The 21,951-nt window shown below is 42.2% G+C and overlaps 1 protein-coding gene and 1 long non-coding RNA gene across 4 annotated transcripts in view; one reads left to right on the top strand and one right to left on the bottom strand.

Annotated features, from left to right (window-relative positions):
* Window positions 1–21,951, top strand: part of LOC130683301 (uncharacterized) — a 73,397-nt gene that overhangs the window by 45,222 nt on the left and 6,224 nt on the right. The window lies entirely within an intron of this gene.
* Window positions 1,371–16,812, bottom strand: RBP7 (retinol binding protein 7). 3 transcript variants are annotated; one of them, XM_036925243.2, is made up of 5 exons: window positions 16,032–16,049; window positions 15,749–15,877; window positions 5,179–5,357; window positions 4,958–5,059; window positions 1,371–1,613 (listed from the first exon to the last, which is right to left on the bottom strand). In XM_036925243.2, exons 2-5 carry the CDS (start codon window positions 15,819–15,821, stop codon window positions 1,563–1,565), a joined length of 405 nt encoding a protein of 134 aa, XP_036781138.1. In that variant the 5' UTR covers window positions 15,822–15,877; window positions 16,032–16,049; the 3' UTR covers window positions 1,371–1,562. The 3 variants fall into 3 exon arrangements, with proteins under 3 accessions (XP_036781138.1, XP_057355683.1, XP_057355682.1); XM_057499700.1 differs by having other exon boundaries at window positions 4,922–5,059; window positions 15,749–16,812; XM_057499699.1 differs by having other exon boundaries at window positions 15,749–16,803.

Below are 21,951 nucleotides of genomic sequence, written 5' to 3'. Positions count from 1 at the left end.
GAATTCCAGCTTAGAGCCCAGCCCATAGAGTGCCCAGTGAGCCATAGCCCTCTCCTGTTTGCCTTATCCGGCATAGACTGTAGCCCATTAACCCTACCCATCTTGCCAACTTGCTCCCTCCCCAGACTCCTGAAACCACTGCCCTGTTTCTTCGATTTCTTAGCCACACTCTCATCAGGGGTACCCCTCACCTCTGCTGCTTCTACAACCCCCTGCATGCTTCCTCAGCACCAGTTGTGCCACTGAACATCCTCACCAAGTGGCCAAACCCTCCACCCAGCCTACTGACACCTTGGGTGTTGGTGAGCACTGAACACTCCCTCCACCCTGAGACCCTTCCTTCTCTTCCCTGATTCCACCCTGTTTCTCCAGGCCCTCTGGACACCCTTTTTTGGCAGGTTTTGTAACTCAGGTTTCTCTCTTCTCTTTAAACACAGTGTCCTGGACAGTCCCATCCATTCACAAACTTTATATGCTTGACAGCCTGTATGTGTCTCTAGCCCCATGTGGCCACGGTCTCCGGGCAGCCTGACTCTCCCTGGGCACAGGCTCCTCAAAACCTAAAGCTCCAACTCCACTTCCTCTTCTGCTTGTAACACCTCCTTTCTGATTGGCTTCAGCCTTCCTGCAGCTGCCTGAACCCAAAACAGGGCCCCTTCCGTGATTCCTCCCCCTCCCATTGTCATCCCTCAATCTCACTGACCCCCTTGGACTTTGGATTCTGCTTTCTAAGTAACTGGCCATTTTCCCCCAGCACTGAGTCCCTTCCCCATATTTGAGACTCGGGCTCCACGAGTCACCTCACCCTTGGGTTTCTAGCAGGACTTCCTAAACTGCTTACCGAATTGCATCTCCCACCTACTCTCCTTTCTTCCTTCTGCAGCTGGGGTTCCTTTCTGTGAGTGTACCTGGCAGTCGCCATCTTCCAATTCCTTTGGGGACAAAATATTATCTCTAACCTGGCATTCAAGATTCCTCCATCATCTCTGTCTCCTCTGTTGTCACCCCCTGCCCCACATACACCCATGCTCCAGCTAGGGCAGTCTTTCCAGTTCTGCAAACTTCCCTCCAACTTACCCCAGCCTTTCACCTAGAATACTTCCTGCTTACCTGTGCTCTAGGTCTAAGCTTAAAGATCACCACTCCAGACCCCTGCCACCACTTGCCCATCCCCCAAAGTCAGGTTGGCCCCTCCTGAGCTCTCAAGGCTGTCTTCTTGTGACCTGCTCAGACAGCGTGTTTCGTCCACTCTCCTCGCTAGACCTCAAAGGTGAGAATTACATCTTGGTGTGTCCATGGTTTTCCTAGATGACTTTCAGGTATTTCTTAAAGTGATGGGATATGCTAAATTTAGAAGGAAAAAGCCAGACTCATTGGGCAGGTTTATTGAAGCCAAGCAGTGTTCCCACAATCCAAATACATGGCTCCTGGGACAGGTTGTGTGACATCTGTCCGACCATGGGGCCCCATCACCAAACCAGGACAGGTCAGCGCCTTTTTGCTCTGGCTCATAATTCAGCATTAAGCTGCAGCCACACGTGGGCTCTGTTGCTGGGTATAGGTCAGGCTCTCTGGAACATCTGTTTGCACACTTGGCCTTCACAGAACATTTCCTAGAGATAAGGAGGAAGGAAGAGGAAAGAAGGGTTGGCATGTGGTCTGTATTGTCCCTACTCACAACCCTCCTAACACCAAATACATGATGTCTTTTCCAAGCCCACTTGTCCATTTCTCTAGCACCAACTGGGTGTCCACCAATTTCACCAATTCAGTTCGGTTCCGACACTAGCCACCCAGAGCTGGTGCAGACCTACAGGGTAAGGGCTCAGTCTCACAAGACTACCCCTACTTCAGACATCAATCCCAAGTCCCCAGCCACCCGTACTTCTGACTGACCAGCTATAAATTGGGGATTCTCATGACCCACTCCTCAGGTTCAGTAATTTGCTAGAATAGCTCACAGAAACACTCTTCACTTACATTTACAGGTTTATTATAAAGGCTACAACTCAAGAACAGCCAAATGGAAGAGATGCATAGAAAGTACTGTAGGGGTAGAGGTGCAGAGTCTTCGTGCCCTCTCCAGGGGCACCACCCTCCCCGCACTTCAGTGTTCTCACCAAGAAGTCCTCTGGACCCCCTCACTTAGGGGTTTTTATGGAGACTTTATTATGTAGGCATGATTGATTAAATTGTCTGCTGTTGATGATTGTCTCAATCTCCAGCCCTGCTCCCCTACCCCAGGATCAGGGACCAGGCTGAAAATTCCAACCTAATCAGGCCTTAATCTTTCTGGGGACCAGCCCCATTCTGAAGCTATCCAGGGACTCCAGCCACCAGTCATCTCGTTAGCATACAGAAGACACTCTTATTACTCGGGAGATTCAGAGGTTTTAGGAACCAGGTGCAAAGATCAAATATTTATTTTTTTACTCTATCACAGCATGTAAGATTCATCCTATGAGTATCCATAGAGCAAGGGTCTTTCTCTCCTCTGCTTGGGCAGAGTTCCTGGATATGCTGAAGAACATTACTTCTTACAGCCAACTAATCTGAATCCTGAAACGTATTTCTATTTTCTTTGTAGCTCCATAGAGGCAGGCTTCTTAACTTTGTTTTTATTGTCAGAAGAGTGTGAGATTTGCCAATCCAGAATCAAAATATCTTCAATGCCCTTGTAAATCAAAGACTACTCAGACCCGCAGAGACAACCTATATCCAGCTTTAATATAGGTGTTCTAAGTTTTTTTAATGGATCTCACCTTGATTTCATATGTACATCGAGGCAAAGAAGGCATAGAGTTGAAAGGACACCTTGTCAGACCTGGATTTGAATCTCTACTCTGCAGCCTTAGGAAACTTCTAAATCACAATCTTTTCATTTATAAGTGGGAAAAATAGTGCACCTTTCAAAGGATTGTGTTCAAGACCAAGGGAGATAATTCACTAAAGGATTTCACATAGTAACTGGGCAAAAATCATGGCTCAAAAAATGTAAGCCAGTGCAATACATGGGTAGGAAGAAATTCTCCTTTAAAAAGCCATAATTTAAAACCTATACATGCTGAAGTACTCTACAAGAAGATATGTCAAAGAAATAATCAATCTTCCCAGGTTTTCTTCCGCCTGCTACTTCTATAGCTTTTCTTCTTCCTTCCTAATTACAACCCTTAAATAGAATTCGTGCCTCATATCAAATTTACCGAGTATCATAATTCTTCCAAGTGGTAAAGATACCTCAAGACAAATGCTGGGCATAGAAGCTACAGGGCATAATTATGCAAAGAAATAAAAAGCTAACCATTTCAAACAATAAGGCTTCTCTCTCACTTACCAACTTTACATTTCCCTGTATGGCCCCGGAAGATGACTGGTTAGCCAGAGACGGGTAAGATTCCTCAAGGGAGGAACAACCTAAGACAGGCACAGTCGCAGGGGGGCCATCAGGTGAGAAATTGGGGATCAACAGAGGTGAGGCTTAGAACCTCACCCCCCCGTTCTGAGAGAAATCTTCTGCATACGTGGATGTTTTATTGCCCTTGTCTAGCTTGGATTAACACATAGTCTACAGGCACACACCTGATCATCTACATTTGCTCTCTTACAACACTAAACTATGTTTTCTACCTTTATCTTGTATCTACCTACCACTTCAGCATTTTATTAAAAATAATAATAATAAAGAGAGAAATGTGGTATCCACATATAAATCAAGTATAAAAATCAAATGAGTATTCATATTTGAACTGACTGTTTATAGTTCATAATGCATGAGCAAAACCGAAAGTTTCTGTGATGACTGCCCTTGTACTGTTCACTATGTAACTTATTCATTATGTAAGAATTTGTTCTCCATGTAAGAACTTGTTTGTTATGCCTCAGAAGATTGGAGACTGACGAAAATTAGGCTTGGGGTGGATTAATGATTGTGCATTGAGCATTGACTCCCCTATACAGAATTTTATTGTCGTTAACAACCATTTCATCAATAAATATGAGAGATGCCCTCCCAAAAAAAAAAAAAAAAGGACAGACTTCCAATGGTAAAATAAATAAGTAACCGGGATGTAATGTATAGCATAAGGAATATAGTCAAGATATTGTAACAGCTTGGTAGGGTGATAGCTGGAACCTAGAATTATGTATATAAATGTTTTACCACTGTGTTGTACACTTGAAACTAATGTAATGTAATACTGTGCATCAACTACCCTTCAATAAAAAATAATTATTTAAAAAAAAAAGCCATAATTTATACTACGCTGATGGACAGTGACTGTAATGGGGTGGCGGGGGGGACTTGGTGAAGGGGGGAGCCTAGTAAACATAATGTTCTTCATGTAATTGTAGATTAATGATAACAAAATTTTTTAAAGGTCATAATTTAGCTTTGATGTGCAATTCTATACCATCTAAATTATATTTAGAAATTATTAGTTAAGTTGAGCTGTAACTTGTGCCCTCATGAGGTGCTGGTGGCATAGGAAATTGATACACCCTTTTGGAAGTGAGTAAGGCCGCTAATAAGCAAGAGGCAATGATGTGTGCGCCTGTGAGGACAATGATCCCCTCTAAATTTTCCCGAAGGAATAAATCTATGGATGCAAAAAGCTGTATTTTTGTGAATTTAAGCAATAGCATAAAATGCCACGAAATAATACTCCTGGACACTGAAGTTAAGGAAATGTTCTACTAAGATGAGAGTTCCTTGATCTGCTGCTTTATTATGTGCCAGTGTGCTGCCTCATATATATAGTCAACTAATACATGATGAATTCAACAGGAGAATTACTTGGAAACCTGGAATCTGTTTTTATTGTGAATGACAAGGTAGAATATTCTGACAGAGACCAGAAGGGAACAGGCCAACTTGAAAACAGTTGGGTTGGAATGGCAGGATTACTGGTTGTGGTTTCCATACCTCTCGTTAAAAATAAGAACAAAATGTGGCAAATACCAGGTGGAGTTCATCTCCTTCAATCCAATGGGTCCAACCTCTGTTCTTCTTTTCCCCTTTCTGGACACAGGTGAGCCTGTCATTGTCCCAGGTGACCAAGCTCTGTGTGAGGGAGGGCGGAAAATGTTTGGTTTGCTCTGACAGGATCTTCAACTGTAATAAGTAGAATGCCAAGTTAACCTTGTAAAATTAAGAGCCTATGTTACTACTTTAGTTTTTACCTTGCATTTTCTGTTATCCAGACCTTTGTTCTCTTCATCAAATTCTTCTCCAACTTTAAATTTAACAAGGTAGTTCCTTAGGCTGCTGTATGTGTGGATGGTGAAAGAATCCCCATTTTGCTCTATCACTTTCTGTGGCTTCAGCAACTTGGCTATCTTACGAGTAGCAAAGTCAATACCTTAAAAGTAATTTTTAAAAAAGAAAAGAAATCTCAGTATTCATTGAAATGTAAAAGCTAAGAATTGGCAACTGTCCTCAAAATCACTGCACTTGATTGCTAGAGTTTCTGTTAAAACTTTAATGTTCCAACATAAGATTGTATATAATGATACTTTAATAAAAAATAACAATGAAAAAAAAATAACAGCAACAAAAAAACTTTAATGTTGTTTGCTGCCAAAATGGGGTTTATAGGGAAAGCTATCCAGGCAAAGCTCTGTCCAGAGGCTCATTAAAAAGCCCGCTCAGCTTTCCGGGAAGATTCATTAGGCTGGCTGTGCCCCAGGTAATGGACTGGAAGCTGGGCATGGCAGAAGGAGTTCTGGGAATCCTCCCAGAGGCTAACAAGAGGACAAGGAAGCCGAGGAGACAGACCTCAGTCTTCAACTCAAACTCAGACATGGCGATTCTGCCCTTTCTGCTTTGTGTATCTATACTTTGAATTAAGAGGCATGTGAACAGTCTTTGAACAACAATGAGAAAAAACCTCAAAAGCCACTGCAATCATGCATACACTGCCATACATTTAGAAATCTTTAATTAGCTTTAAAAAAGAGTTACAGACAGAAGCATGGAATGCTGAGAAGATCAGGGGTTGGGTATGGACAGTGGGTTTGAATCCAAGTTTCCATTTAATAGCTTTGAGCACATTATGTAGCTCAAAGAGGTAAGGGTTGCTATTTTTAAAAAGTAGCCAGGTGACATTTCAGCCAGGAGCTGAAGGAGGTAAAGAAGATAGCTAAGCAGATTTCTGGGGAAAGACAGAGGCCACAGGGAGCCCAGTGACTCTGAGGAAGGGTGTGCCAGGTGGTTTCAGGAGCCTGCAGTGGCTGGAGCAGAATGAGAAGGAAGAGGAGGAGCTAGAGATGAGATGTGGGGGTACCTTAAGGACCACTGGGCGCTAACTCAGAGGATGGTCAGATGGGCACCACGGGCATGTTTAGAGCAGTTGACACGAACTGTCAGGCAACCACAACTACATACTGGCTTGTCCCTCTGGACGTTTCTACGAGCCACAGAGCATGGTTCTCCCACTTAGGGATTGTCCTATTAACATAAAGTAAAGTTCCAGGAATCTTCATTTCAGAGACTTACATGCCTCATTGTAGGGAGTTTAGTCCTAGAGTTGATCCCTGCTCTAATCTGTTTGCTTAGCAGATTAATTTTTATCTGCCATAAACCGCCAGTTGGGGCTAGCTGTGTTCCTCAGGGCCAATCCATTTCCAGTCTAGAAAACTCAGCCAAGCCCTGAGCAGGGCTCCATCAGCATCTCATTACCCTATCCACTTCTAAGCTCACAATAGCATAAAATCCTCATCCTAAGAAAAAGGCCTCTTGGCCAACTACAACTCACGTTTTTACCTACAGATGTAAATGATCTGAGTCTTTACTGTTTTGCAGCAATGTTGAAACATCGAAGTGAAACCCTTAAAATATTGATCCTATTATTAGTATCACCAAGCCAAATTTAAAATAGTTATAGCTGATTTCCCTTAAACCCTATTCTGTAAGTGGAACACGAACAAATGAGAAACCACATTTTAGATTTACTTTACATTTGTTATGCTTTTAAAATCTGCCAGGGGATTTGTTTACAATATGTACTGCCATGTTGTAATATTGTCACTTAACAGATTTGCCACAGAGCTGGACTTTTTAAAGATCAAAATTTAAATTAACTTCAGTTCTGGTCAGTTTCCACCAGGCCCACACTTACTAGGACCTCAGTGGTCCAAATGGCTTTAGTGTTCATAAGACTTTTAGCTGGGTCAAGCCATGCCTCTCCATATCATCAGCTTTTTAAGTAAAAAGTAAGATACTCATGCTGGAGGAAGAGACAGTCTAACTGGTGCACATATCACTATAAGTGTGTGAGCATATACACTTTAAGATGGGATCCCAAAGAGGCCAACACAAATGGATCATTTTCTAAACTTAAACTGTTTCCTTAACCCTTAATCCCAAAGCCATTTCTAATCTTCAGGCAAGGTGTGTCACGGAGCCAAGAGAAACTGGCTTGAAATCCCCGTTTATTTAGTGACCTCGGGCAAGTTGGTGACACCACCACCTTCACATGTTCATATGGGATTGAAGGGGACAACCTGGACAAGATGGTCAACACTATTCTGCAGGCATTAGGTGTGCCTAGAGCCAGGTCTCACAACCTGGGTCTCCTTTGACTACTGTGGGCCCACCAGGGACTCCCAAATCCCAGGCACAGTCCTCTGGATTTTAAAACCTAGTGAACTTTCTTCTTTGTCCACAGGACAAGTTGCCTTTCTTCTCCCTGCAACTGGGCAGAAGCTAGGCAAGAGCAATAAAGGAAACATGTTGGGAAACGGCGGAATCAGTTCTGGTCAAAAAGGACTCATTTCCCCTCAGCAGAGATGCTAGGTGGGCCATATCATGAGATGCATTGCTACATGTTCTCTGATTACTTATTTGAATCTTAATCACTGCTAGCAGACATTCACCTCACTTCTACTTTTGAGAAAAGAGGCCACCACTTTTTTTTTCCCTAGACCATACAGTTTAAAGGTCTAAGTTGTGTGGTCCGTGGTTTTTTTATGGAATATATTTCCCTTATGTACATGTACATGAAAGAACATAACATTTGTATGTACGTGTACATGAAAAAAACATAACATTTTAAAATAAATTATATATACAAGTAAATCAGTAACATCCAGGATTGTTATCTTAATTCTTAAGATAAAATGTAATATTTATCATATTGTGTAAGTAGCCATTCTGATGCTAAAAGTATGACTTAAGTACTTGGTACTTAAACTAGATCTAAGGCTTCAACAGAGTTGCTGGGTTGTCAGAAAATTGTTTTGAATTAAATTGTTCTCCCAGAGTCTAGTCTGAAAAACTATCCTTGGGTAAAAGAAGCGAAGTTAACTCTAAATTCTGAATAATTCTAAATTCTAGATCTAAATCATAAATTCTAAAATGACTCCATGGCTCACTTACTGTTTAAGTCAATATTGTAATTTGAAAAACAATACCTCCAATAAAAGCAAAGAATATACATACTTCCTCCTGATTTAGACAGTTTGCTCCTACAGATCCCATAACTGCCTTTTTAGCTTAGCAACCCTGTTTTCTGTGCTCATGAAATCTACATAGGTTGTCACACTGTCCTAACTCCTCAGAATATTAAATGCTGATTGTTGGTGACTATTTAATACCTAGAATTAAAGGTTTCTATTATCTACCTTTTATCCAAAGAATAGCATTTTCTTCCTGCATTCAATTTAAGTCATATCCTGCATTTCTATGATGTCTGCTATCATTTACTTTTTCTTCCTTCAAGTTAAATTTATTGAACATACACCCAGTGTATACAAAACCCTAGGGCAGGGAAGGCCACCTGCTTCTGTGTTGAAATGGGAAATCCCAGACAGCGGGCACCTTCTTTGCTTCATAATTTATATTCCTTTCCCACAGCCCCTAACACACAGGAAGTGCCTAAATGACATTTGTTGATGGATTAAGGCTGGAGAAGATTCACGGAGGCCACTAAACAGTAGCTCTAAGGCAGGACACACTCTGTAATAGCTGTGGCAATACGTCCCCTCTGTCCAGGCAAAGAAAATACTTAAATCTTTTACTAGGGATGGGGAGAATGGTTGACAATCAAAGTTGTAAATGTGCAGCCCCTCTTAAGGAACTTACAACCAAGAAGGAGGGTGAAAAGAGAACCAAAGTGTCCCTTTAGAAGAGAATCTGCTCTGATCAAAGGAAAACTGAAAACAATCTTCTTGAACCTAAAAGCTCTTTAGTTATTCTAGTTCTGTGCCATAAACCCCTCCTGTGTACCCTGTGCTCATTTTTAAAAATTAAAGTATCATTGATGTACCATCTTAATGATGGTGTCAAATACACAACACAGTGGTTCAACATTCACCCATATTATCAAGTCCTCACCCCCTCCATTGCAGTCACTCTCTATCAACATAGTAAGATGTTATAGAGTTATTAATTGTATTCTCCATGCTGTACTACTGTCCCCGTGACCTACCTATATTGTGGTTGCGAATTGTTGTATCCTTTAATCCCCTTCCCCCTCCCCACCATCCCTAACCCTACCACTTTGTTAACCACGAGTCCCTTCTCATGTTATGAGTCTATTGCTATTTTGTTCCTTCAGTTTTGCTTTGTTTTTATACCCCACAAATGAATGAATGAAATACGGTATTTGTCTTTCTCCACCTAGCTTGTTTCACTGAGCATAATACCCTCTAGATCCATCCATGTTGTTGCAAATGGTAGGATTTCATTTCTTTTTATGGCTAAATAATATTCCATTGTGGATATGTACCACATCTTTATCCATTCATCTACTGATGGACACTTAGGTTACTTCCGTATCTTGGCTATTGTAAATACTGCAGCAATAAACATAGGTGTGTATATGTCTTTTTGAATCTGAGATCTTGTTTTCTTTGGGTAAATTCCTAGGAGTGGAGCTACTGGGTCAAATGGTATTTCTATTTTTAGTTTTTTGAGGAACCTCCGTATTGCTTTCTACAGAAGTTACACCAATTTACATTCCCACCAACAGTATAGGAGGGTTCCCTCCCTGTGCTCATTTTAAAAGAATCTAAATTTAAGACAATGTGTAATTTACTAAGTGCTTTATTAAATTAAAGTTTCAGCCAGGACAAAGACCTCAAGCTTTGTTTTCTGCCAAAAGGGACAGGTTTCCTGGTTGTATTTTCCTGCCATTCAATGAAAAAAATAAGGATTTTCTGGGTTTTATTACAGCAGCCATGTTTATTCACTTGAAATATAAACCTCTGTGTTTAAAAAACACATTTTAGGTCATTGTGCAAAGTCATAAAACATGGCTAAGAGAGGAGAAATTACTAATCACAAAGGGCACTTATTAAACAAGTAAGGACCTTTGCTTTTTTAAATGAAATATAACATTTATTATAGGTTTCCTTATACTACTAAAGAGAATACTAAAGTCTCCTGGCAATACAATTTTGGGGGGTAATTTTATTGTGGTAAATATAAATAACAAAATTTATCATTCTATACATTTTAAGCATCTAATTCAATGGTGTTAAGTACATTCACAATGTTGTGCAACCATCGGCATTTTTCATTTCCAGAATTATCATCATCCCAAATAAACTCTGTATCTGACTGGATTCAGGACATGCTACCCCCAAATATGGCACCTTGGTATATTGAATATTTTTAGCTGAAGGAATTTGAGAAATGGCATGTGCAGGAGTGACTTTCTGATCTTTCCCTGTGCCCTCCCTGTAACAGAGGAAAGGAGCCTCCTTATCTCCAAAAACAAAGGACACCAGAGAGGAATCTGAAGGACAGATCTTCCTAAGTTTCTAAGTTGCTTGTTATTTCTCAATTCTAGAATTTCTGTTTTTTTCTTTTTGTTTCTGCAATGTTACTTTTTTTTTATTCATTCATTCAATGCATATTTATTGGTAAATGACGGTTTAGAAACCAATACTCAAGTGCCTGTGGGAATGTCAGGTAATTACAGTTATTAGAGTTATAACATTTCCTATTATGTACTAGTTCATGATATTTAGTGTGTCATTCTCTTTTGTGAGATATTAAAATGTCACTAAGCCAAATATGACTTATTCAGATATATTATATGAAAAATTAAACTCAAGATGCAACTAGAATAATCCAAGTACAAGATAATTTATTTTCAATTGCCTTCAAGTTGGTGTCCTCATAGAAATACAGCTGGTGAGGTATCCTGCTTCCACCAGTATAAATGATTTGCTCCCTGCCTTTTTATTTATTTACTTATTTATTTATACTTTTTAAAATTAAGGTATCGATATACAATCTTATAAAGGTTTCACATGAGCAACATTGTGGTTATTACATTCACCCATATTATCAAGTCCCCCCTACACACCCCATTACAGTCATTGTCCATCAGCATAGTAAGATGCTATAGAGTCATTACCTGTCTTCCCTGTGCTGTACTTGCCACTCCCTGCCTTTTTTTTTATTAAGGTATTATTGATATACATTCTTAGCAAGGTTTCACATGAAAAAACAATGTGGTTACTACAATTACCCATATTATCAAGTCCCCCCCATACCCCATTGCAGTCACTGTCCGTCAGTGTAGTAAGATGCCACAGATTCACTGTTTGCCTTCTCTGTGCTATACTGTTTTCCCCGTGACCCCCCCACACCATTGCAATGTTACTTTTTATAGATTCTGGTTCCCTGCCAAACTTAAGTTCAGCACAAGTGCTTTATATTCTCTTTTTGATCATTGCAGTATCTGGAGACCCTGTTCTGTTGTTTGTTGTTTCTATTGATTCTTGCTATTGGAGTCTTTTTATTTTTTTTAATGGCTTTATTGAGCGATAATTGATACACAAAGAACTGCACATTTTAATGTATGCAGCTTAAAGAGTTTGGACATAGGCAAACACCCATGATACCATCACCAAAATCGAGGTAACTAACAGACACATCTGCTACCTCCCCAAGTTTCCTTGTCTCGGGGTCTTATCCCCACATGTACTTGATAAACTTTTTTTTTAACCAGACATCATATTTGAAATGTTATTTGTAGAAACAACTTAAGACCTTGTTTGATGTTCTCTTCCTCCAAAGAAAATTTTTTTTAATTGCTTTTAAGGACACTAGCTATTTGGGGCACCTTAATTCAAGTTCAGGTCTTGAGTGTTTTCTGGACCGTCAAGATGAATGAGATTCAAAGTCAAACTACAGCCTATTGCAACAAAAGAAGTTTACTTCCAGGTCTCCCTCCCTTATTCCTCAGGTGTAGCTTTTCAGTGTCCTGGCCCCAAGTAGGGTGATAACAAGTTCTCTACCCTCAAGTGACTAAGGACTCCAACTTTTGCTCCCTAATTCTCTGAAGCTCCCAAAATTGCAGCTTAGTCTCACAAACTCCCTGAAGCTAAGAGCCAGCCCAGTGCTGCACCCCTCTCTGGGTTCTTATTCTCTCCCAGACCTCAGCATGATCATTCTTTATTATTCTGGTAGCGCTCTAATGTTCCCTAAAAAGTTTTTAAAATATATATTTGGTCTAGCTTAATTCATCTGTCTTCACTGGGAGAGTTAATACAAATAAATTAGTTTGCCATTACCAGAAGAAGGCCTCATGAGAGGTCTGAACACTTCCGCATAAATTGGCATTAGAATATACAATAAATAGGGACATTGGGTTTCACAGTAGTTACATTCTGCCAGTTGTCCCACTGACGACTTGGTATCTTCATCAAATATCAAAGAACAGCGTTTCTTAAATTTTAATTTGCATGTTGAATCACCTGAGAATCTGGGTAAATGCAGATTCTGATTCCATAGATCTGGAATCTGGAGTGAGGCACAAGACTCCATTCCAAGGAGCTCCTGCTGGTCCTTGAGTAACAAGGCCCTGTGCTCATCTGGGCTGGAGCCCCTGATTTGCAGTAGGCAAAGTGAGTTGACTCTGGAGTCTGTGTTCTTTTCACATGTATTATTGCCACCACAAACAGCAGTGTGTACCAAATCGTTTTCTTCCCAGCTTGTTGGGAATTGACAACAGGTTTTGAGACTGATCTCAGCTATTGTAGAAAATGCTAAGAGACACTCTTAGTTTGTAATTCAGACACTTAGAACACCAGATATGGTCTGACCACCTCACTTAACAAATGGGGAAACTAAAGGAACTCTGAGGTTATGTGACCTTGACCTTACTGTTGACAACCAAGAGCTGGCTATCTGGTTTTCCAATATGGTGCTGTTGTACTAAATAGCCTCTCTATTCGGGAAATTCTTAGCACACCTGTATTTCTTTTGACAAAGAGATTGCAAATAAGAGTTAATGTGTTGTCTGGAACCAATAGTTTTCTGAAACCTGGACCAAAAGAAAGAAGAGGAATTGTGAGGCGGAATATTGACTCAATACTATATGGCTTAATTTTTGTGAAATGAGTTGGACAATAAATAAATATAAGTAATGTAAATAAATGAGTGTCAAGACTCTCAGCCTCCAGGATCTGACACAGTGGCAGATAACTGATAAGTCTCTATTGAAATCATGAGAAAAAGGAAATATCAACTAGGGGTAACAGCAGAGTCTCCAGAAAAGCAAGACAGTATTGGGGACAGTAAAGGATTCCACTATTACATGTTTGAAAAACACTTATCACAACACCTAGAAGACCACTTTGTAATTCGGGACAGACTTAGCGCAAGATGTTTCCCCACGTTTGAAGTGTTGGCTCTGACTCCATTCTTTGTTATCTTCTCCAAGATGTTTGCTCTAAAAGCGACAGAAATTGCTAAAAAATGAAGCACATCAAAGCAAAATGCAAAGCCATAGCCTGATTTAACACTGAGTCCTTCACACAAGTAGCCAGATACTAGCCAGAGAAATAAGGAAGAAAGCACTGGGGTTACATGTCACCACTAGTTTGGGGGTGGGGAGATAAGTAAAATATCAGGGCTTATTGCCTTTGGGAAAGATAAGTAGAAATTTCTTCTTATGAACTGTAAACTGAGGAAATGAGATTCAGATAGAAGAGCAGCAGAATATGCAACCCCAAAATATTTCACTTTAGTGTATTGATTATTTTGAGTGGGAGACATCTGGGAAGAAGTCAATGGAAAAAAAGCTCTTTGCACTTACGATCTGCCTAAAAACACAACATATATTTGTAAAGTGTCCCCCCTCCCATATATGAGGACAGACACTCCAGACTCTGATCAGCCTGGAGATGGTATCAGAAAAATCTACATAATAAACTTTACTAACCAGCCCTTATTTTCCAGTAGTTTCTCCCTGTATTTACCCCCCACAATTTGCTACCCCTAGAAACTCAAAATCCTTTTCTTTGTCTTGTCGCTTCTCTACAAAAGTATTGTTCTATACTAAGATGCTATCCAAGTTCAGGTTCTAACCACTCCTCACTGAAGCTCCTCAGTGAGTGCGCCTGTGTTTTCCTGATGCCTGCAGTTAATGAACTTCTGTTTGCCGGTTTCCTGTTAATCAGTCTCTTGTTAGTCTAATTTACAAGCCCCAGTCGGTGACCCTAAGATGAGCAGAGGAAAAGTATTTTTTTCTTTTCCCGCAAGGTTTTGTATCAGTCCGAATCAGATTCAGCTTGAGAAGCTCCAGATTTCCATACCTGGTGTGAGGAGACCCCTACCACAGCCACAGAAATCTTCAACACACTGGAACTGCAGAACTGCACATTTCAAAATGGCCAATTTTATGTTACACATATTTTAAAAAACGGGAAAAAATTGAACAACCCATCCACCCCCAGCCCAATTTGCAGATGGACGTCCAGTGACAGATGATGAGAAGGTGGAGCCAGCGTGGCCCCAAGCCCCCAGACTCCAAGTCTGGCCCATCTGTCAGAAGCACCACCCGTGGTGTCATTTAGGTGAAAGCGCTTGGCACGTAGTAGGCGCTCAAATGCAGCAAATCTGAAGGAGACCAAGGGTGGACACGCTGGGAATCGGTGCGAAGGAGAGGTGGTCTGCCACCGGGCCAGGAAACGTTCTCGAGGCCCTCTGGGAAGCGAAGTCACTGTCAGACCCTGCCGCCACACGCCCCTGGCAGCCACCAAGCCGCCACGCTCCGCGGCTAGACCAGGCTCTCCGCCAAGCGCCTGGGGAGCGGGGCGCTCCGGAGCCGGGCCGGGGCGACTCACGCGACCCTCCAGGCGCCCAGCGACCGTCCACCGGGCTGGAATCGCGTCCCGGGGGCGGTGAAGCGGTCTCCAAGGGGTCTAGTCTGGTGTGCCCCCGCATGCCCTCGAGAGGAGAAGGGTTCCCGAGCTCCCGCGGGCACCGCCGCCGCGCGCTGGGGCGCAGCCCGAGTACCTGGCCGCCGCCAGACAGCCTGCCTCGCAGGGCCGGCGGGACCTGGAATCTGTGTCCCCGACCGGCTCCCGGCCACCGCCCCGGCAGAGCCACTGGACTCAGGGGCCCCCAGAGCCGGGCGCCCAGGGCCCCGCGTTGAAGGCGGCTGCGGGGCGCCCCTCACCGGGCCGGACCCACGTCATGTCCCCGAGTGCCCCTTCGAGGTGTCCGGGACTCCTCAGCAATCCGAGGCGGGGCAGGAGCCTCGGCCGCGCGGCAGGAGAAGGACAGGGGCGTGGGTGGACCGACAGAGGGAGGTGAGGACGGGGAGAGGGATGGGGGGACAGATAATGGACGGAGGGACGGCCGGGGGACAGAGGACGGACGGGGAGGGGCAGGGGGACGGAGGACAGACGGCAGAAAGGAGGACAGACGTGGGGGACAGGGGGACGGACGAGGAGGGATGGGGTAGAGAGGCACAGGCAGGCGGCCTCAGCGTCCCCCCCCGCGCCCTACCTAGGGCCAGCATGTAGCCCTCGAAGTTGTCGCTGCTGAGCAGGTTCCAGGTGCCACTGAGGTCGGCGGGCATGGCGGGGTTGGGACGACGTGGCCGCAGGCGGTGCGCAGGGAGGTGTGTGTGTGGCCCTAAAAGCGGGCGGAGCTGGGCGGGGACGGCAGCAGGCAGGGGGCGGAGCCGAGCGACCCTCTCCCCTCCTGGCGTCCTCCACAACCTGCCCCTGGGGTTCTGCCACCGCCCTTGGAAACCCCTCCGTTTTCCTTGGGGTCTCCTTCTCCTTACCTCAACCCTGCACCGGTGCACCCCAGACGGCGGTTCCGGGCCACACTTTACTCTGCCTGCATGCCAGTGACCAAGGGGGTCTCCTTCAAACTCCTGGCATTGATGATGTCAACTACAAATAATAAATCAATAAACTCTAGTGGCTTCAATAAAAAGAGGTTTGTTTTTCTTACCTATCAAGCAGTCCTGGGCTAACCGGTTGCCGGAGATGCGCTGTCAATCCCATAACTCCCAGGTGGAGTCTCTGATTCTTACTGCCTTTAATTCCTTCCTGCTCTTACCTCACTGCCAAGAGTGGGCTGCTGAGCTTCCTGCAGGGGATCCACACTGGAGGTGGGAAGGAAAGGAGAAAGCGTGACCTGCCGCTCATTACTTTATCATCTCCATTTGATAGAGACAAAAAGCGAGACAAGCAGTTTAGCAACTTGCCCAAGATCTTACAGTTAGTGGGAGAGCCTGGGTTCAAACCCAGGCCTGATTCCTGAGCTCACGTGTTGCCTCTCACTGCCTACCTGATATCTCCATTTAACTGTCATAAAGGCAGCTCAAACATAACAGCAAAAGCATAAAATAACATCACTCTCCAACTTCCCTCATCTCTGGAAGTTGTAGCACTAGTTGCCTAGTTGCTCAAGCCAACAGCCCAGGAGCTATTGCAGATTTCTTGCTTCTCTGCTCACTCATGTCCAATCCATCAGCAAGTCCCGGTGGTTCTGCGGCCCTAACTCAAACCACCATCATGTCTTGCCTTCTCCCTGGACTTGCTGCTTCCTCGCTGACCCCACCAAATCATTCTCCATGCTGCAGCCAGGGCAAGCTTTGGAGACATGTGATTCACAGCTTATCTCTCCCCTGCTTAAAACCATTCAGTGTTGTCCCATTTTTCTTAAAAGAAAATTTGCACTCTTTCCCATGGCTCATAAAGCCCCCCCTGATTTGGCTTCTGGACACTCCTCTACCAGTGGTACATTCTGTTCCCCTGACTCAAGAACTCCAGGCATCCCAGTGTGGTTGTGGTGGTTCTGTGCAGAGGTCAGACCTTTTCCTTCATCAGGGTCTCTCGATATGGTGCGCCCTCTTTTTAGGAAGATTTTCTCCTAGTTTTTGCAGGGTGAGCTCCTTTGGCTTCCAGTATAAAAGTCACTGTTAGGAAAATAGGCTTTTCTAATCATCTTCTCCATGGAGAAGAATTTTCCCTCAACATCTCAAACTCTTTCCAAACCCTGTTTCCTTCTTCTGGAGGTGGAACGAGTTACCTGGTTGTGGGCAATTTGCGGCGTGGGTATGGGGTGGGGGGCACCACCTGTTCTGGTTTCCCAGGACTGAATGAGTGCCCAAATGTGAAATTTTCACTGCTAAAAATAGAAAAGTTCCAGGAAAACTGGTATAAGTTGCATGCCCAAGGGACAACAGCCACTGAACCATTTTTATCAACTAAGTAGAGTTAACCTATCAAAAATTCTAAATGCATGGTATTTTGACTCTTTGTCTTTTCCCCTTTTGACTTGAATTTGAGAGTGTTTGTTTTACAGACCCAAACTTTCTCTCCAGCAGGCTATTCCGAAGTCTAGTCTGGGGAAGTTAGTGTATAAATTATTATGTTCCCCCTATAACTTAATGGTGTAAAAATAACAAATCATTAATTTACTCACAGGAGTAAATTAAAACCCTGCAATTTGGGCAGGGCTCACAGGAGACAGCTCATCTCAGCCACACGTACATGAGCTGGGATGACTTGACTCCAGTTGGCGGGGCTGGAGAAGACACTTCCCAAATGGCTCAGTATTATGGCTAGGCAACTGGTGCCAGCTATGTTAGCTGGGACCCAGCCAGGCCTCTGGACTACAGGCCAGGTTCTTTTCCACGTGGGCTTCTCCACAGGCTGCATGGGCAACCTCATACCATGGGTGGCTGGGTTTTAAGAGGGAATGTCCCAGGAGAACCAGGAAGATGCTGTATATCATCTTTTAAAATTTTGTCTTAGAAGGCATATAACATCCCTTCCACCAGAGCCACAGGCCTACCCAGATCCAAAAGAAGGGAACATGGACTTCATCTCTCAGTGTCACATAGTAAGAAGAGCAGGTGGGATGGGAGATCTTGTAATAGCCATCTTAGAAAACACAAAGTCTGTCACAGCTGCCTATCCCTCACGCTAAGCTACTGCTTCTCTTTATCAGTAATAAAAGTGCTATTTTGGTTCTCCATTCATTGCTTTTTAGGAAGAGTTGTTATTTGTTGTATTTTTTAAAATATATGTGGTTTGGGGATGAGATTTCTGCTGCTCTACTCACGCTGCCATCTTGGCTCGCCCTCCATTCATTGCTTTTTTTAATCTAATTTTTCAAATGGTTTAGAATTTGGACAGAAATATCAGATGTCTAAAAGAAAAATCTCCAAGAGCCACCCTTGCAAAACAGCCTTCTGATACACAGTTGACCCTTGAACAGCATGGGTTTGAAGTGCATGCACATCCACTTATATGTGGAATTTTTTCAATAAGTATATAGGAAAAATTTTTTTAGATTTGCAACAATTTGAAAAAACCTGCAAAGTCATTATGTGACGACTTAAAGCAAAAGGAAGGTGAAAGATCTAAAAATCTCCAATTTAATGAGAACACAGGATGGTTTGATAATTTGAGAATGAGGTGTGGCTTAATAAATGTTAGGATAACAGGAAAAGCAGCTTCTACTGACCAAGGTGCAGCAGAAAATTCCTAGACACCATTATGAAATACATTGAGGAGAAGGGATATCTGCCTCAACAAGTCTTTACTGCAGATAAAAGTACCCTGTTCTGGAAAAAAATGCCACAAAGAACATTTATTAATAAGGTAGAAAATTTCCATAAAATGACACCAAGTATGCCTGCCTCTCCTGCTTCCCCTACACTCTCACCTCTTCAGCCGCTGCCACCCCAGAGACAGCAGGACCAACCCCACCTCTGCCTCCTCCTCCTCAGCCCACTCAGTGTGAAGACCTTTATGATGACCCACTTCCACTTAGTGAACAGTACATAATCATCATGCTGTGCAGTTAGCAAACTCACTTGCTGTGTATGTGAAAATCTCACCTTTATTATGTCCCTCCTGCTACTGACTTTGTGTTTCTTTTGTTCTTCTTTTTCTACTTTCTTTAATTGTGAATTTGGATTGTTTATTTGGGATTCTTCTTGTTTCTTGAGGTAAGCCTGTATTGCTATGTACTTTCCTCTTGAAACTGCCTTTGCCGCATCCCACAGATTTGGGCTGTTGTGTTTTTGTTTTCATTTGCCTCCTTGTATTGCTTGATTTCTGTTTTAATTTGTTCCTTGATCCATTGATTATTTAGAAGCATGTTGTTTAGCCTCCATGTGTTTGTAAGTCTTTTTGTTTTCTTTGTGTGATCTTTTCTAGTTTCATAGCATTGTGGTCTGAGAAGCTGCCTGATACAATTTCAGTCCTTTAGAATTTATTGAGGCTCTTCTTGTGGCTTAGTATATGATCCATTCTGGAGAATGTTCCATGTGTGCTTGAAAAAATGTGTATCCTGCTGCTTTTGGATGGAGTGTTCTGTAGATACCTGTTAAGTCCATCTGATCTAAGGTATTGTTCAGTGCCCCTGTTTCCTTATTTATATTCTATCTGGTCAATCTGTCTATTGATATAAGTGGTCTGTTAAAGTCTCCTAAAATGAATGCATTGCTTTCTATTTCCTCCTTTAATTCTGTTAGTATTTGTTTCATATATGTCGATGCTCCTGTGTTGGGTGCATAGATATTTATAATGGTTATAGCCTCTTGTTGGACTGACCCCTTTATCATTATGTAATGTCTTTCTTTGTCTCTTGTTACTTTCTTTGTGTGGGTAAAATTGTAACATTTCCAGAATATCTTGCCTGGCTTTAGTGCATTTACATATCCTCAGGGGTGGAGAGAAGTTCATCTCCATATCAATGGGTAATTACCTGGGCAACCGAGGGTGTGTCTGAACCTGAGAGTTTAAATGGAGCGGTTGGCTGGCTTGCTTGCTTGCTTCTCCAGAGCAGATGAGAGAGACAGCCCTGGACTGCAGTTTGTAAGCAATAAACAGGTTTTAAACTTTATTTCTCCCTTTGACTGATTTAGATTTTTAGAGGTATTTTGCTCCGGGATTTTCTTTCCCCAGACTTACACTTTGTTTTGAAGTCTATTTTGTCTGATATAAGTACTGCTTCTCCTGCTTTTTTCTCCCTATTATTTGCATGGAATACCTTTTCCATCCCTTCACTTTTAGTCTATGTATGTCACTGGGTCTGAAGCAAGTCTCCTGTAGGAAGCATATAAATGGGTCTTGTTTCCTTATCCTTTCTGGCACTCTATGTCTTTTGATTGGTGCATTTTGACTGGTCATTATTGACAGATATGTACTTATTGCCACTTTATTAATTGTTAAAATTTTGGCTGTTTTTTTTATATCTCCTGTCTGTTCCTTTGTTCCTCTCTTAAACTCTTCTCTTGTTATTGATGGTTTTCTTTAATGTTGTAATTGGAGTTCTCTCTTTTTTTAATTAATTAATTTTGTGTGTGTGTTGTTTATTGTAGGCTTTAGTTTTGTGGTTACCAAAGGTTCAAGGATAGCTTCTTTACTATATAATAGTCTATTTTAAATAAATTGCTGATTACTCTAGTTTAAACACAGTCTAAAGGAATTTTTTTCTTCTTCCTCTTCCTCCTCCACATTTTTTATATTAGATGTCATAATCTGCACTTTTTGTGTATCCCTTGACTGATTTTGTATATAGTTGATTTTGCTTCTCTTGTTTTAATTTTGTACTTGCTTGGTAATTAGTCGATCTACTACCTTTACTGTGTGTTTATTTTCACTAGTGAAAGCTATTTAGCCTCAGGAGCATTTCTATCTATAGCAATCCCTTTAACATATTGTGTAAGACTGGCTTTGTGATGACAAATTCCTTCAACTTTTATTTATCTGGAAATTGTTTACTACCTGCTTCAAATTTAATGATTATCTTTCCAGGGCAGAGGATTCTTGGTTGGAGGTCCTTCTGTTTTAGTTTAAATATATCATGCCACTCCCTTCTGGCCTGTAGTGTTTCTGTAGACTTCTGAGAAGTCTGCTGATAGCCTGATGGGATTTCCTTTGTAAGTAACCTTTTATCCTCTGGCTGTCCTCAACACACTCTCCTTATCCTTGATCTTTGCCATTTTAATTATTATATGTCTTGGCATTGTCTTCCTAGGGTTCCTTTTGTTAGGGGATCTCTGCCCTTCCATGACCTAAGTGTCTATTTCCTTCCCCATATTAGGGAAGTTTTCAACTATTAGTTCCTTAAAGAGATTTTCTATCCTTTTGTCTTTCTCTTCTCCTTCTGGTACCTGTTATGTGAATATTATTTTGTTTGGATTGGTCACACAGCTCTTATCATTCTTTCATTACTAGAGATCCTTTTTTCTCTGTTCATTAGCTTCTCTGTTTTCCTGTTATCTAATTTCTATTTCATTTACTGTCTCCTCTACATGATATAATCTACCTTTAAGTCCCTCCATTGTATGTTTCATTTCAGAACTGTATTCTTCATCTCTGAGTAGTTCTTTTTCATATTTTATATCTCTTTGTTGAATTCCTCCCTGAGATCTTGAATACTTCTCTGTAAATCTTTGAGCATGTTTATGACTTTTATTTTGAAATCTTTACCATGAAGATTGGTGATCTCTGTTTCATGTAGCCCTCTTTCTGGGGTTCTGTCTGGTGTTTTGTTTGGATCAAATTCCTCTGCCTGCTCATTTTGTCAGGGATTCTGTGTTTCTTCCTTTGTATTAGATGTGTCTGCTATGCTTTCTGGCCTAATGAGTAATGGCTTTATGAAGAAGGTATGCTATGACACCCAGAAACCTAAGATTCTTCACTCTCTAGTGCCTGGTTCTATTTTGCAGGGGC

The sequence above is a fragment of the Manis pentadactyla genome, chromosome 4 (genome assembly GCF_030020395.1).
Source record: "Manis pentadactyla isolate mManPen7 chromosome 4, mManPen7.hap1, whole genome shotgun sequence".
Lineage (NCBI taxonomy): Eukaryota > Metazoa > Chordata > Mammalia > Pholidota > Manidae > Manis > Manis pentadactyla.
Note: the sequence above shows the minus strand (reverse complement) of the source record. Positions and strands in the feature narration are given on the sequence as shown.

Coding starts and splice junctions, on each gene's coding strand:
- RBP7 (XM_057499699.1), bottom strand. CDS start 15,821: ATGCCCGCCGACCTCAGTGGCACCTGGAACCTGCTCAGCAGCGACAAC. Junction 5,358..15,748: donor GGGCTACATGCTGGCCCTAG/GTAGGGCGCGGG, acceptor ATTACTTTTAAG/GTATTGACTTTGCTACTCGT. Junction 5,060..5,178: donor TGGATAACAGAAAATGCAAG/GTAAAAACTAAA, acceptor TCCCTCACACAG/AGCTTGGTCACCTGGGACAA.